The 14,740-nt window shown below is 45.2% G+C and overlaps 1 protein-coding gene across 4 annotated transcripts in view; it reads left to right on the top strand.

Annotated features, from left to right (window-relative positions):
• EPB41L4B (erythrocyte membrane protein band 4.1 like 4B) overlaps positions 1 to 14,740 on the top strand; it is a 128,877-nt gene that overhangs the window by 19,308 nt on the left and 94,829 nt on the right. For all 4 annotated transcript variants that reach the window (XM_037494298.2, XM_037494299.2, XM_037494301.2 and 1 more), the window contains exon 2: positions 14,463 to 14,567. In XM_037494298.2, coding sequence (XP_037350195.1) covers positions 14,463 to 14,567 — 105 coding nt within the window. The remainder of the gene's footprint in view (positions 1 to 14,462; positions 14,568 to 14,740) is intronic.

Raw genomic sequence — 14,740 nt, 5'->3', positions numbered from 1 at the left:
ATTTGGCCGAGACTGAATTTTTTTAAAGCACATCTTTTTGTATTGACACACATTATGCTGAGTAAAAGAAGCTTTCCACAAAAGAGGACCTTCTCTATGGTTTCATGTTGCTGTTCCAGAACTGACAAAACCAGTCTGTGGAGAAAAATCAGAATAGCTTTTGCTTCTGGGGGGAGTGCCTCAGACTGACTGGGAAGGGGTATCCTGGAACTTTCTGGGGGAGACAGGGATATGCTATATGGTGTAAGGGTGTAGGTTCCACAGATGTTTCCTTCTGTCCAAATGAAACAGCGCAGATCTGTGCATTTTGATGTAAGCAAATTTACCATCACCCCTGAAAAAGAAGTGTTAAAAAAATAATAATGGGGGCCTCCCCAGTGGCTCAGCGGTTGAGCGCTGGCTTGCGAAGCTGCCTGCAGCCTCTGCAGTGCCGGTTCGTTCCCCGGCCACTGGGTGAGGGTCCCACATGGCGCGCAGACCTCTCCTGCCACCCGCTGCTCCCCTCAGCAGTGTGCTTCGTCACTCTGCCTGTTCTACTCTCTGCTCTGGCTCTGGTGAATTCTCTCACCCTCCCGCGCCTCTGACTGTACCCAGTGCTTGTATAAATAAATCTTTAAAAAAAAAAAGTTTAAAAAATAATAATAATAATAATGGAAGACGGGAGTGGTGAGCAGAGGTGAAGAGGATATAGAATGTTGATAATTGTTAAAGATGAGTGACAGATGTTTGTTATACTATTCTGGTTGTATTTGTTTGATATTGTCCATAATAAAGATTTTATTTAAAGAAAAACTACAGGAGGTGATCTTTATGGGCTCCTCCTTCCAGGAAGTTAGGGAGCAACCCACATGGCACAGTGGACCTCTCCTGACTCTCCCACTGCTCCCCTCAGCAGTGTATTTCGTCAGTCTGCCTGTTCTGTTCCCCGCTCTGGCTCTGGTGAATCCTCTCACTCCCCCCCGCCCTCACACACACCTCTGGACTGTACCCCAACTCTTGTATTCATAAATAAATAAATCTTTAAAAAAAATGCCGTCTCTGGGATTGGTCCCAGGAACACCCCCCCGCCCCTCGGCTATCGTTTTTTGGGACTTGCTTCCTTTCTGCCTGGATGGTAGCCATGAACTTTGAACTTTGGCTTCTTCCCCCATCACCTGCCAGGGCCCACATCCTTTTGTCATCCCTTTGACTCTAGAGCAGACCTTCCCCTTCTCTGGGACTTTGCCTGGATAATTTCTTTCATGCCCGTTCCCTTATCTGACCCACCCTTTGTGATTCCAGGTCTGCTGGGAGTTTGTCCACAGAAGGTACACTGGCTTGGGTGTCATTTCCTTTCTGCTTAGGGTTGTGGAGTGCTGCCTGTGTGCTTATTTCCAGAGATCAGGGTTTGCTGAGAATCCGAGGGCCTCCCTTCCCCAGGCCACTGTGAAAGAGTACATGCTCTGTGGTTCTGTTTATATGACCTTGAATGGGGAAAACCAACCTGTGGCACCTATGGGGAGGAAGGCAGGGGTGGACACTGGGAAGAGACACACAAGGAGACCAGAAATGTTCTAATTTTTAACCTGGGAGGTGGTTGCTCTGGTATGCTCACTTCTGAGAATTTCTTGAGTTATACCCATCTGTGAATTTCTATATGTCACACTTCAATTAAAAAGTAAACCAGAGGTCTGTGTAAGACTTCTTAAATTGCTCCATTTCAGTTAAAACATCCTAGCACAACCGAAAGATCTGATAGCATGGTCTGACCTCCGTGGAGGGGTTGGCTTATGATCCACTGCACACCTGTGAATGTTCACCATTCTCTGCAGCATCTAGAGTGCCGGTGTGTGGGTGGCACTCTGCAACCTCTCTGGGTTTTCCTCCTGCTTTTACATTCTGTGGATCTCCTGTGTATGTAGGGGAAGTTTGGGGCATTCCACGCCTGGCTCAGTAGCAGTCTCCTGAAAATACCTTTTGAGTTGGATTTGGAATCCTGGCGCTCTGGGGTCTTATGTGTTAAACTATTTCAGGTGAATTAGTTCTGCACGAACTGGGGAGAATTGGGGTTAGCTCAGACTTATGCATAGCAGTTAAAGATGATGGGAAGTTATGTTCTATAAGTAATTTCCTATTTGTGTCTTCTATTTTAAAGTAACATAACACTGCCAGTTAATGCTTGTACCTTAATGGGCATTCAGTGGTTGCTTTATATAAATACATATATGATTGAAAGTTTTTTTCTCTACTTAATGGGTCAGCCAACTATTTTGTGTGGTGAACTTGTAGTCAAGATTATTCTCCCAGCAAGTCACACTAACCACAATCCTGTGCTTGGAGAAATAATCTTGGTAATGCCATCCTTGCCAATCCAAACCTACAGAAAGACTGTAAGCATCTCGTCTGAATGTGTTTTTCTCTGCCTTCTTTTTGCAGGAGGCCTTTTTTTTTTTTTTTTAAGACTACTGACTCACTGAAAAAGAGAAAGAGGAAAAATCAAAGGCCACCTATAAAAAGACAACTCTGTCTACCCTACCTTCAGATGAATGGACAATTGTGCCTCAGTCATAGTTTTATGACCCTGGCAGCCACGCTCACCATAGACAAGGTTAAATAGGTTTTATGTGTGTTTCCAACTCATTAACCTTTTTGAAAATCTTACGTGCATACGGAGCCAAGTAAACAGAAAAATTCTGTTCTTTAGCAGTTGATATGATCACTAAAACACAGGCTGCTTTGCTAACTGGCTTCACTGCCTATTCTTATGGATATATAGTACCAGCTATGATGGGGCCCACAGAATCTGGGGTCCAAGACTGTGTCTTCCCTGTATTCGCTGCCATATAGAGTGCCACAGACTGGGCGACTTTAAGAACAGAATGTGTTTGCTCATAGTTCTGGACCCTGGAAGTCAGATCAAAGTGCCAGCAAAGCTGGTTCCTAAGAGGTCCCACTGTTTGGTTTATAGAAGATCTGTTCCTGCCTCTTCTCCTTCTGTCTTCTCATGGTCTTTTCACGTCCACTGGCATCCTTGATATCTCTGCATGTGACCTAATCTGTGTGAGGACACCCATTAGGATTAGGGCCCCGCCTAGTGAATCAACTCTTTAAAGACTTTATTTCCAATACAACCGCATTCCAAGGTACTGGGAACTAGGGCTCAGCATATCAATTTGGGGGGTCACCCGACTCAGCCTATCACACTCCCCTGTTGATTAACTTCCATAAATCTCATCTCCTGTAAACCAGCACGCTGCCTAGAGTGGTGCCTCCCCCATCACTGGGTCTATCTTACTGGCAAACCTTGGGGCCACAGAAATTCCTGTTAAATTTATCATTTCATCTCATCCTCAAACATCCTTACTAGGTTAGAAATCTCTGGCCACCTCCTGCTGTGCCTTCAGTCACTGTATCAGTTGTGATGCCCAGAACTATGCTTTCAGCTCCAAAGGGCTCTGCAGAGAAAGGGGGAGCAGTCACTGCATGTCTGGGGAATTTAGAGGTGCTTCCTGTACAAGGTGGCATGGACCTGCCTTGCTTGGTAAATATAGTTGCTTTCCTAAATTGCAAGCTGGGTGGGAGCAGCGGTTCACCCAAAGTTAGTTCTTTCTGCTCACGTATCTTGGCTGGGTTTCCTTGGAATTTGTTGCATGTTTATTTATGTGAAGTAACTTGCTTTCAGAATTGCAAGGAGGGGGAATCTGCAATCTGGCTGCAAAAAGTAATTTGGCAATTTATTTTCAGGGCTGCCCTTCTTCCAGCCGCTTGTTTGAAACTCAACCTCTTGGCACAAAGGCATCCATCATTTTAATTGCAGGTTACTGTTTAGTCAGGCACACATTTGTTTCATTTTCTTTTTCCTTTCTCCGGCATTTTTTCCCTTTCCTGGTCACCATTAAAAACAGCCAAAAATATTTCCCCAAATCAAGCACTTTTTATAGCCAAAGTTTTTAACACTGAGATTTCTGGGTTTTTGGTGGTATGTATTGGTTCTTAACCTTTCCATAGCAAAAACGCCAGCATTGTTCTTACCATGCCTGTTCAGGTAACAGTCATAATGCAGTCATCTTAAGATTGTCCCGAGAAAGAAAATTCCATTGCTCTCAGGGACAGTATCCAGTCCTGGCTTTGCAGTGGCTGTCTGGTGCCCACAGGCACCTGCCTCTGGCCCGTGTTTACCCAGTTAGCAAAAGGAGGGACTTGGGTGCACTAATTTCCAGAACAGTCTTACTTGGTGGCTTGGAGGAGGGCTCTGTCCCAAGGTCTGCTCTCTGTGGCTATCAGGCAATGTCCCCCGAGGAGCTTGACCTGTCCCTTAGCAAAAGTTTGTTGCTCTGCTGGGTCGCAGACTGTAATGCTTAGTTCAGGGTCAAAAATCAGCCCAGTATCCCTCATAATCCCTCATTATGGTGACTCAGAAACATTCTAAGGGGTAAAATCATTGTTTCCATGAAATCAGCTAGGGGAGAGTGTTAACTTTGGTATCTAAAGCTGGAAAAATGTCGTTTTCATTCTCTTACACATTCTTTCTTGCTGTGAAAATGTTGTTTGTGAAACTGAGCACACAGTGTGCCTCCTCTGCACCGAGGATGGGGGTGGGGATGAAATGTGACTTCAGGTCCATGGCCGGTAGGTGCTGGGCTAGGTCCACACAGATCTGTGTGTCGTGTTTCGTTTCAGTGACGTGGAAGAAAATCGGTTAATGGCTTGGAGTCGTTTTCCCTTCTGCATCCCAGAGCACATTCACTGTGGACGCAGACGCCCCTTCCCAGCCAGTGGCTTGGATTCTCCAGAGCAGAGTTTAGGCCTGCAATCTCCAAGTGCCAGCAATCTCCAAGCCCCAAGCTCTTTGCAGCGTGTGAGGTTTTAAGTTTTGATTATGGAGACTTTCAAACACAGAAGTCGAACAGTTTGATGAAGCACTCACATGTATGCACAGCATCCCTTTATTATTTTTTTTCTGGAGTATTTTACAGCAAGTCCCAGATAACCCATTTAAGCTCTTAATATCTAAGTAGTTATCTCTCTGTCTTTGCCTCTCTCTGCCTGTTTCCTAATATATATAATATATATGCATACATATACCCATAATTCCATTATTATACTCAACAAAATGAACAGTGATTGATTCCTTAATATTGTCTGATACCAAAACCTCTTTTGGTTTGTCCCAGTCACCTCAAAGCCTTTTTTTGCATTGGTTTGTTCTACCTACAGACTGCACAGTGTGTTTGTTAAATATGTCTCCTTTAATCCCTACCAGTTCCCTCCTTCCCTTTCCAATGCAATTTTTTGAGGTCCAAATAAATCCTTAGTGAATGTATAATAAGGCAGCGCCAGGTATTTCCACTTTAATGTCCTTCTCCTAAATAGTTTGTGGCCTTCAAAGAACAATTTTTCAGTTTATTCCCCTCCCTATTTTATTTTATTTTTTTTTAGCGAAAGAATTCACATTTGTTATTCTATTCCCTTGTCTCTGAGCAGGTGATATGTAAGTTAGCATCCCAGTAGGGGAATTTCCTAAGAAAACACTTTTTAAATTACAAAAATAGTTATATATCCTAAATCTTTTAGGTATGCACGTATATGCCATGCACGCATGCTGTGTGTGTACATCAGTGTGGTTTTCGTTCTAGCTCACCATTGTGACCTAACAAATGTCCCCAGTGCTAGGGCCTTAAAACAGCAACTGTTTCCCATAGCTCATGGAGTCTGCTGCCCAAGACTTTGAGTGGGCTTAGCTGGCAGATTCTTTTGCTGCTCGTGGTATTGACCCAGGAGTGCTCAGCTGGCAGGTGGGCTGGTGTGGGGGACCTCAGACTGGGCACGCAATGGCTGGTCCCCTGGCACTAGTGAGCAGAAGGCTGGGCCCAGCAGGACAGTGGACTGGCATACCTGCTCCTGCCCTCTTCTGCATGGCAGTCTTAGAGTCACTGGATTTTTTACAAGCTGGCGGGCTCTTCCCCCAGAGCAAACATCCCCAGGGAACTGCCACCTCTCTTTGGAAGTCACAAAATATCACCAACACCATCTTCTTTTTGGTTGAAGCCGTGCCCAGCCCTTCCAGAGTCAAGGAAGACTTTGAAGGCCTTGCAGACTTATTTGTAAGAGCCAGAGTTTAAAAGAACAGCACTAAAAGGAAATCTTCAGGAACTTGCCACCTGGACCTCTCAAGTCCCCATGTTCATGTTGGTCTTTTGATACAAGATTGAGGCCACTCAGGTGAAAAACACCTGTCTTGGAGGTCATTCAGGCAGCCTGTGCCCCTTCCCCATTCACTGGGCATTCAGGTGGACTCAGTTGGATAGATGGCATTGTGACAGGCAGGTGACTCACCATCCCAGTGATAAAGGGGACACGGAGAGGCTCCCGATCCAGAACTGTGAAAGAAAGCCGTCTAGTGGACCTTTGTTCTAGGGAGGTTTTGTTATTTTATTAATATCCGTGTCAGTAGGGATAATATATTAAAACATGACTGATAGTCTCAGCAACAAATGAGAAATGTTCATTCAGCATGTGCTGTTTCAGTGTTTCTTATTGAGCGTGGGAGGCATGATATATGAAGTATTGGGTGAAACCAGTTTTCAGAGTAGCCAGGATCAAGTGGCTTTATGTGTCTGGACTTCTTTTAGAATCCTGAGGAATAAATGGGAAACCCCCGACTTACTGTTAATTCACTGGGTCAGCATGCATGGAAGAGGCTATAGAGAGACTGAAATTGAGGTTGCTAGATGTTAGGTGGATTGAAAGAAGATTCATAGGCTCTTGGCCAGTGGGATCATTTAATCCTCACAGCAGCTCTGCGAGAGGGATGTTGTGGAAGGAACAAATGAGAGCTTTGAATCTCCGCTGAGATTGAACCAAAGTCAGTTTATCAGCTTGAACCAAAGTCAGTTTATCAGCCTGGTACAGAGTCTAATCAACAGTCGATAGTGCAACACAGCCTCAGTGCCCTGAATCCCTCGTTAGTTGAAGCCAGTGTGGCTGTGGTAGACATTAAACATAAAGCTGATGCTAAAATATGCCTCTCCTGACCTCCTTAAGCACATTGGGATCCCCATCCCTGGTGGAAGAACCCTGATTGTCTGTGGGTGGAGCCAATCAGTGGTGTCACACACTATGAGGACAATCACCTTCTAAAATTGCTCTTCCTTGTTGATCAAAATTAAGAGCAGTTGTTTTGTTGCTTCCTCTGATTTCCAGGAGATTGTTAGCCAGGCGAATCAGGAAATTAATAACATGTGCTCTGTTTTACCAGAATTGAATTTCCAGGAGCCACCCAGACTGTTGCTGTCCCTGCCCAGTGTCTGGTTTCTGTGTTTGTGGACAAATCTACATTTCCATTCAGCCGCAACTCTCTCGTTCCCCCAAAGAAAGTGGGAATTGCCTCTCCATCCTGAGGTCTGTTTGTGGTCTGACCGTGTACCCTTGTATCCCAAGACCACGCCTGTTGAATTGGGCTTAGGAAATATTTTTTGTTTGCAGGGCACGTTTGTGCTCAAAGCCGGTGAGGTGAACTGAATGACTGCAGGAGTAATGGATGTACAGAAAGGACTCTCCTAAGATTCAGGAAGGCTGTTGCTGACTCTAGGTCTGCCACTTCTAAGCAACAGGAACTTGGTCCTGGAATTTCTCTGAGGTCTAGTCTCCCTCTCTGCAAAATGGGGTGACTTTGTATCATCAAAGTACTCTTCAGCTGGCAGGTGGGATTTGCAGGCCGGAGCTTGGTCGCCTCACACACTAGTTCATGGACACTTCTGCCTGGCCTTTAATCAGTGCAGCCCAGTTTTGAGTTGCCAAATCTTGCTGATGCTTGAGACGACATTTCTTACTCATGAGAAAATTTCAAGGGAAGTTTATTTGGTAGTTTCAGATATTTTGTCTTTATAACATCCTGGAGTAAACAGTTAATATTTGTTTATGATGATTTAAGTTGAGTGTGGTGGCAGGAGGGACGGAGACCCCGGGGCGCTGTGTGTGTGTGTGTGTGTGTGTGTGTGTGTGTAAGTGTATGTGTGAAGTTGAGGGCTAGTTTCCTCCTCCTAAAGTTCATAGAAAACTAGCACGTTATCAAGTTTTGGAGGTGGTAACTAACTGTGAAATGAGCTCTTAGAATCAGTGGAAAGCAGGCCCTGAGGCAGGTACCTTCTGGGAACTGCTGACCAGGAAGCCAGTGATGATCCCAGCTGGAGTTCTGAGAGCTGTTTAAATGAGGGGTGTATAAGAACTTGGGAAGGAAGGAATTGATCTCTAGGGATCAGTGTAGGCCACAAAATTCCCCCAAACAGATTAGTCTTCATTTTTTTTAATGGGATTATTCCACTACTCTAGATCATGGGTCTTTTGTCAGTTTTTGTTTAGCATTTGACAAAATATACATTGTGTTATACTTGGATGAAAGTAACTATAGTTCCTTTGTTGTGTAGGACACCACAATTTTATTCACTTGCTTTCTCACTCTTTCATTAATTCATGACTGAGGAGTTGGTGTCCTGAGACCAGTTCCTAACTAAGGTTTGTGTAGGCCTCCCCACACCAACCAATTCTCCAGCACCAATGGGTGTCTGAGAATTCAGTTCAGTCCTGACACGATCCGTTGATAATGTCAGAATCACAGGTAAAGGCTGCATCTCCCAAGACTGTGCTCCACTTCAGATGCCAGCTGCAGTCACAGGCAGGTACCTGTGCTTCTGGTCCACTGCCTGAGGACACCCTCCTCAGCTCCCGGTAATTGACTAGAACGACACACAGAATTCAGGAAACCAGTTAGTTCACTGATTTATTACAAAGGCTGTAATTCAGGAACAGCCAGATGGAAGAGACACATAGGACAAGGTATGGTGAGAAGGTGCGAAGACCCCCATCCCCACTCTAGGCGCACCCCTCTCCCCAAATCTTTACATGGTCACTAACCAGGAAAGCTCTCAGAAGTCCCTCCTCTGGGGATTTTACAGATGCTTCATTATATAGGCATAGTTGATGAACTAATTGGCCGGTGGCAATTGAACTCAACCTTCTAGCCCCTCTGGTCCCTGGAGATCCTGGGGTAGGATTGGAAGTTCCACCCACTATGCGTGTTGGTTTTCCTGGTGACTACCCTCCCCCCAACCCCTTCTCAGTTGTTTTACCAAAGATAACTTCACTAACATAGCAAAAGTCACCTTGAAAACTCTCAAAAACTTAGAAAACCCCCAGATTCTTGGGGGCTGAGACCAGGACTGTGAAGGAGACATGTACTTTGGTCTTCTAAGTGAACAAATACATATTTCTTATAAATCATATTATCACAATGACTTACAAGGTTGACAAGGCAAATGAGATCACCCCATTTTTCAGGTGAAGAAGCTCTTGGGAGAGTGCTAGAAAAGAGATAGAACTAGGCTTCTAACCCATATGTTTGCTCTGAGAGTCCGGGACTTGGCCCCACATGGTACGACTGTGTGCATTTATAACTGGGTTCTGGCCACCATCATAGGGGTTCCGTACTTTCCAACTGAAGAAAGACCAGTCCTCCTACTACTCCCCAGCTCAACAACCCCTCCCCACATCTCACACACCAAATTTCTCATACTGTAAAACAGAGGTCAGTGACTGGTATATGGGTTGACAGCCTGGAACTCATATTTGTAACAGGAGAGATGATGAGCCAATTTAAAGGTTGAAATTTAATTGGAACAAATGCAAAGCCTGTGCTTAGGTTTAGAAATCATTGCAATTATTTGGTTATTTTTTTAACCCATATGTTAAAAAGCCAGGACTTGATAGTATGTCATGTGTATGAGACACAGTCAAGCTGAGGCCCCAGCATGTCTGTTTCCAATACACCTTTGTCCTAGTCTCATTAGAACACACAGGAGGTCTGGGAGGGAAGATGGGGGTGCACCCAGGTTCCCCCTTGCTAGAGCGGATTCCTAGCCCAGACTCAGACTAGAAAGATCAGACTTCTGAAAAGTGGGTTGTTTTATGACTGTTGTGGGAACTGCGCACCTTAACCATCTCAGCGTCTATGTTTATTGAGCTTCAGAATGTCAGCTGGTTCAGAAGCAAAGACAGGGCCTCCCCTGGTGGCGCAGCGGTTGAATGCTGGGCTGCGAAGCTGCCCTCAGCCTCTGCAGCGCCGGTTCGATCCCCGGCCGCTGGCAAGGGTCCCACATGGAGCAACAGACCTCTCCTGCCGTGCCCACTGCTCTCCTCAGCAGTGTATTTCTTCAGTCTACCTGTTCTGTTCCCTGCTCTGGCTCTGGTGAATTCTCTCACCCTCCCACGCTTCTGACTGTACCCAGTGCTTGTATAAATAAATAAATCAATCTTTTAAAAAAAGAAGCAAAAATTAATCTTTTTTTAAAAAAAAAAAAAAGCAAAGACAAACATGGCCGGATGTTGCCCACAAGCAATTTAATGACCACTTGACAGAGTGTGTGATTAGCTTGCTGGAGGTGGGGAGAGGAGGGGGCAGGTGGGAGGGGTTCCCAGGCAAAGGAAGGACACAGACAATCCTGAGGTGGGCCCTGCTGCATGTGTTGGGGTACATGAGTTAGTTGCCTGTGTTTCAACATTTGAGGGCCTGTGTAGGGCCTGGGGGATTAAGATGTGTATTGGATTGGGCAGCACTGATTGTGAAGAGTCCCTGAACCTGGCTGAGCTGCCTGCAGTTCATTCTCGTGGGTGTTTTTGTGCAGAGAAGTGACTGAGAGGACTTGTGTGTGGGGATGCTAGACCTATCAGGACCCCAGAGAGGGGGCAGGCAGGGCTGTTGCTGAGCCCAAAGGAGGTAATGTGGCCTTTCTGAAAGCGCTTGCAGAGGCACGTGCCATCTGATGCCTGTGGAGCAGGTGGACACAAGGTCCCATGTGCCTGCAAGGAACTGGCAGCTGAAATCCTTTCACTGCTCAGATGTCAGCTACTTCCATTTTAGTTCGCAACTAGGATGTGGACACTCGACTGGCACCCTCACTCAAAGCTCATTTTCTTCTTCCAAGCCTACCTGGGAGGCCTGGCTCCTCATCCTGGGGAGACTAATGTGATTTTGGATGCGCTGGCTTCTATCTTCTCCCTTCCAGGACCAGTTAACCTGTTATGTTGTTGCCAGTTGCCTGTAATCTTAGAGGGTCAGGATCATTAATTTATTTGGGGGACAGTTAAGATATCAACAGTGTAGTGGTCTTCCTTATCAGGAACATGGCTGGGAACCAGTACATAAGCAGAATAGGACCCTCTGACATCCAGCAAAGATATCGCTATGTCCATGCCTTGCCCTGCTGGCTGTCTGCCTGACCCAGTCTGTACTTGGCAACTCTGTGCTTTTATTTTACACATGACTTTAATGAGCTTGGGTATTCTGAGCTACTTTCAGATCAGAAGGAGCTGCTACAGAGAGACACAATGACTCAAAACCTCTGGTTGTGGTTCTTGTGAAAAGTGATGTGTTGAGATGGGTAGATGCCAGGACTCAGGAGAGAGCTCTCTGCCCTGCTGCATCTGGGACAGCTTTCTGGTTCCAGAATGGTGATCAGGACCTAGCAAGGTTTTACCTGCAGTTTCTTCTGCTTGAGAATGTGGGGAGCTAAGTGGCTCTGAGAACCTATGGGTTTGGATCTCAAACTGCTTTGGATGACTTTGCTCCCCAAGAAGTACCTGGTTAGTGAGGACTACCTGTAGTTCCTCCCTTCCCACTCTGGCCCCACTGTACTCCACACACTTAGAATGATAGCTGGCACCTGCTGAGCAGTTGGTAAATATTTGTTGAATGAATGAATGAAAATGAATTCATACTGAAGAGGAGACCTAGTTAACAGAGAACGAGGAGCGGCTTCCAATTTTGTCACATTAACAGATCTCCCATTATAACCACTAGACAGCACTTCACTTAATAGCCACAAAATTGTGTTGAGGTAAACAGCCTTGGAAGTACAGCACAGTTCCCTAGGCACTTGTTCGTAGAATACTTAATTTGAAAAGATTTTAATGAGCGTTTTTTTTTTTTTTTTCCTTGCGGCCACTTTGTGAAATAGCATTCTGTTGGGCATGCTCACCCCATCCCAAGGATCTGTTTCTTGGCTCCAGACACCACCTGTGCCCCAGCCCTCCAGTGCACAGAATTCATGCAGCGCCTGCTGTGTGCCAGCCTTGCACCATGCTTTGCGGATGGAGGGCGGTGAGGAGGTGTGCAGATGAACACAGCTGGTCCCTGCCCTCTGGGAGGGCTCAGTCTGAAACAGCAGCAAGACAGGAACCCAGGCCACATGGTGTAATAGCAATTGCAGTCAATAAAGGCACTTGCTACTGGTGAGAACACCCAGGAGGGGACACTTCCCTGGGACAGGAGACCCCGTGTTTAGGCTAAGCCTGAAGTGATGGTTTATGGGCTTCTAGGGTCTTCCTCCTCCCTCCACCCAGCCCTACCACTGAAGTCCTGGCTGATGGGACAGGTGGACTAAGGTATCTGGAGCCTTCTTAGTTGTAAAAGCGAATGCTCTTCAGGCTGGGAGGAGTGAGAGATGGTGGGTTCAAGGGCTGTGGTCTCCACCCCACCCCTTTCTTCATCCTACCCACTGGGGCATGTTTGGAGGGCCCCCATGCCAGTCCTCATAATCCTCATAATTTTACCACTCTATTTTTGGCATCAGAAAGGATTGTTGGGGGGCCTCCCCGGTGGCGCAGCGGTTGAGCGCTGGGTTGCGAAGCTGCCCGCAGCCTCTGCAGCGCCGGTTCAATCCCCGGCTGCTCCCCGGCCACCGGAGGAGGGTCCCACATGGCGCGCAGACCTCTCCTGCCGCCCACTGCTCCCCTCAGCAGTGTACTTCGGTCCTTCTGCCTGCTCTGCTCCCCACTCTGGCTCTGGTGAATTCTCTCACCCTCCCGTGCTTCTGACTGTACCCAGTGCTTGTATAAATAAATAAATAAATCTTAAAAAAAATAAAAAAATAAAAAAAAGAAATTTCTAAAAAAAAAAAGAAAGGGTTGTTGGGAATTCTGTCTTCAGCAGAAGAGGATACTTGAATGACATTTTCTACCCACACAGCCCCTCCCCAGCCCAGGAATTGCAACTGCCCTGATTTTGTTGTAATCACACCTTTTCCATTTTTATCACCTAGGCAATGACGTTTTTAGTTTTTAATATTCTCAGGGGTTTTTTAATGTCTCTTAAAGACTCTTTTAATCTGTAGGTTTCCCCTCCATCTTTTCTCTTCCTTGTATCTGTTTGTTGAAGTAAGTGGGTCATTTGTTTCTAGAGTTTCCTACAGGCTGGGTCTTGCTTATCTCCACTCCACATAGTTTAGAATGACCCTCTGCAGGTCCTGCGTTGGTGGCAGGGTTTAATGGTTGAATTGGTTCCAGGCTTGGTTTGGTTTTTGTGTGGAGAGAGAGATGTGGGGAGCAGGTTATATCTTTTGCTCATTGATAGATACTTGATGTTTTTACTTTGGGGCTATTATGAATCATGCTACTTTGTATAAATGGACATTTGTGTACATGTTTCTGTTTTCATTTCATCTTGGGTATGTACCTATAAGTGGAATTGCTGGGTCACATGGTAACTCTGTTTAACAATTTGAGAAATTGCCAGGCTATATCTCAAAGCGGCTGCACAATTTTACATTCCCATTAGCAGTGTATAAGAGTTCCAATTTCTCCAACATTTGTTATTATCTGTCTTTCTTATTGTAGCTGTCATGCTAGGTAAAGTGGTATCCGATGGTTTTGATTTGTATCTCCCTAAAGATTTATGATGCTGAGCATCTTTTTATTTGCTTGTGGAGCATTTATATCTCTTTTGAGAGCTACCTATCTGTGTATCTATGTATGTATTTCTCTTGCCCATTTTAAAACTGGATGTCTTTATTATTGAGCTGTAACAGTTCTTTATTCTACATAGAAGTCCCTTATCAGACTTAGAATTTGCAGGACTTTTCTCCCATGATTCATTGTCTTTATACTTTCTTGATGTGTTGGCATCCTTTGAAGCACAATAACTTTACTTTTTGATGATGTTTGGTTTATTTTTATCTGTTGTTGTCTCTGTTTTGTGAGTCCTGAGAAGCCATTGTCTAATCCGGAGTCATGAAAATTTGTGCCTATGTTTTTTTCTGAGAGTTTCGTAGTTTTAACTCTACATATACATCTTCAGTTCATTTGAAGTCAACTTTTGTAGATACTGTTATCTATTGTTGGTTACCCAGGGCTATGGACAACCAACAAAACTAAACAGATAAAAAAGCAAACAGCCGAAAAGCCAGAATCAATGCTTGATCCTTTCCGTTCATATACCAGTGTTCATAAGAAGGCATGGGCTCCCCATGCTCAGAAGTTGTTTTTTATTCATCATTGTAAGTGCTTAGATTTAATGATAAGTTTCTATTACAGTAAAGCAAATTAAGAATTTTAAATGTGTGTACTGTGGCACATTGTCTATGCACTACAAGCCTTTCGTTCCTTACCCAGCTGTCATAGCCTACATTTTCATCTTCCCACTTGTCTTCCAGAAACACGCCAAAGGCCAGGATCTTTTTGATCAGATCGTATACCACTTGGACCTTGTGGAAACAGATTACTTTGGCCTCCAGTTCCTCGACTCCGCCCAGGTCACAGTATGTATTTCTTGATTCATTTCTGGAGAGATTGGCTTTTCATGCTAATTGAAGACCCACAGTTGCTAGAAATTGGCAGAGAGAAATAAGAATAAAAATACAATATTGACGCAGTAAAGAGTGGGCATGGCTGCCCATGTGAAATGCATCATGATGGCCTTTCCTTGACCAGG

The sequence above is a fragment of the Talpa occidentalis genome, unplaced genomic scaffold (genome assembly GCF_014898055.3).
Source record: "Talpa occidentalis isolate TD23 unplaced genomic scaffold, MPIMG_talOcc4v2.1 talOcc4.7, whole genome shotgun sequence".
NCBI classification, from domain to species: domain Eukaryota; kingdom Metazoa; phylum Chordata; class Mammalia; order Eulipotyphla; family Talpidae; genus Talpa; species Talpa occidentalis.
The sequence above is the reverse complement of the archived record's forward strand: the minus strand, read 5'-3'. Positions and strand labels throughout refer to the sequence as shown.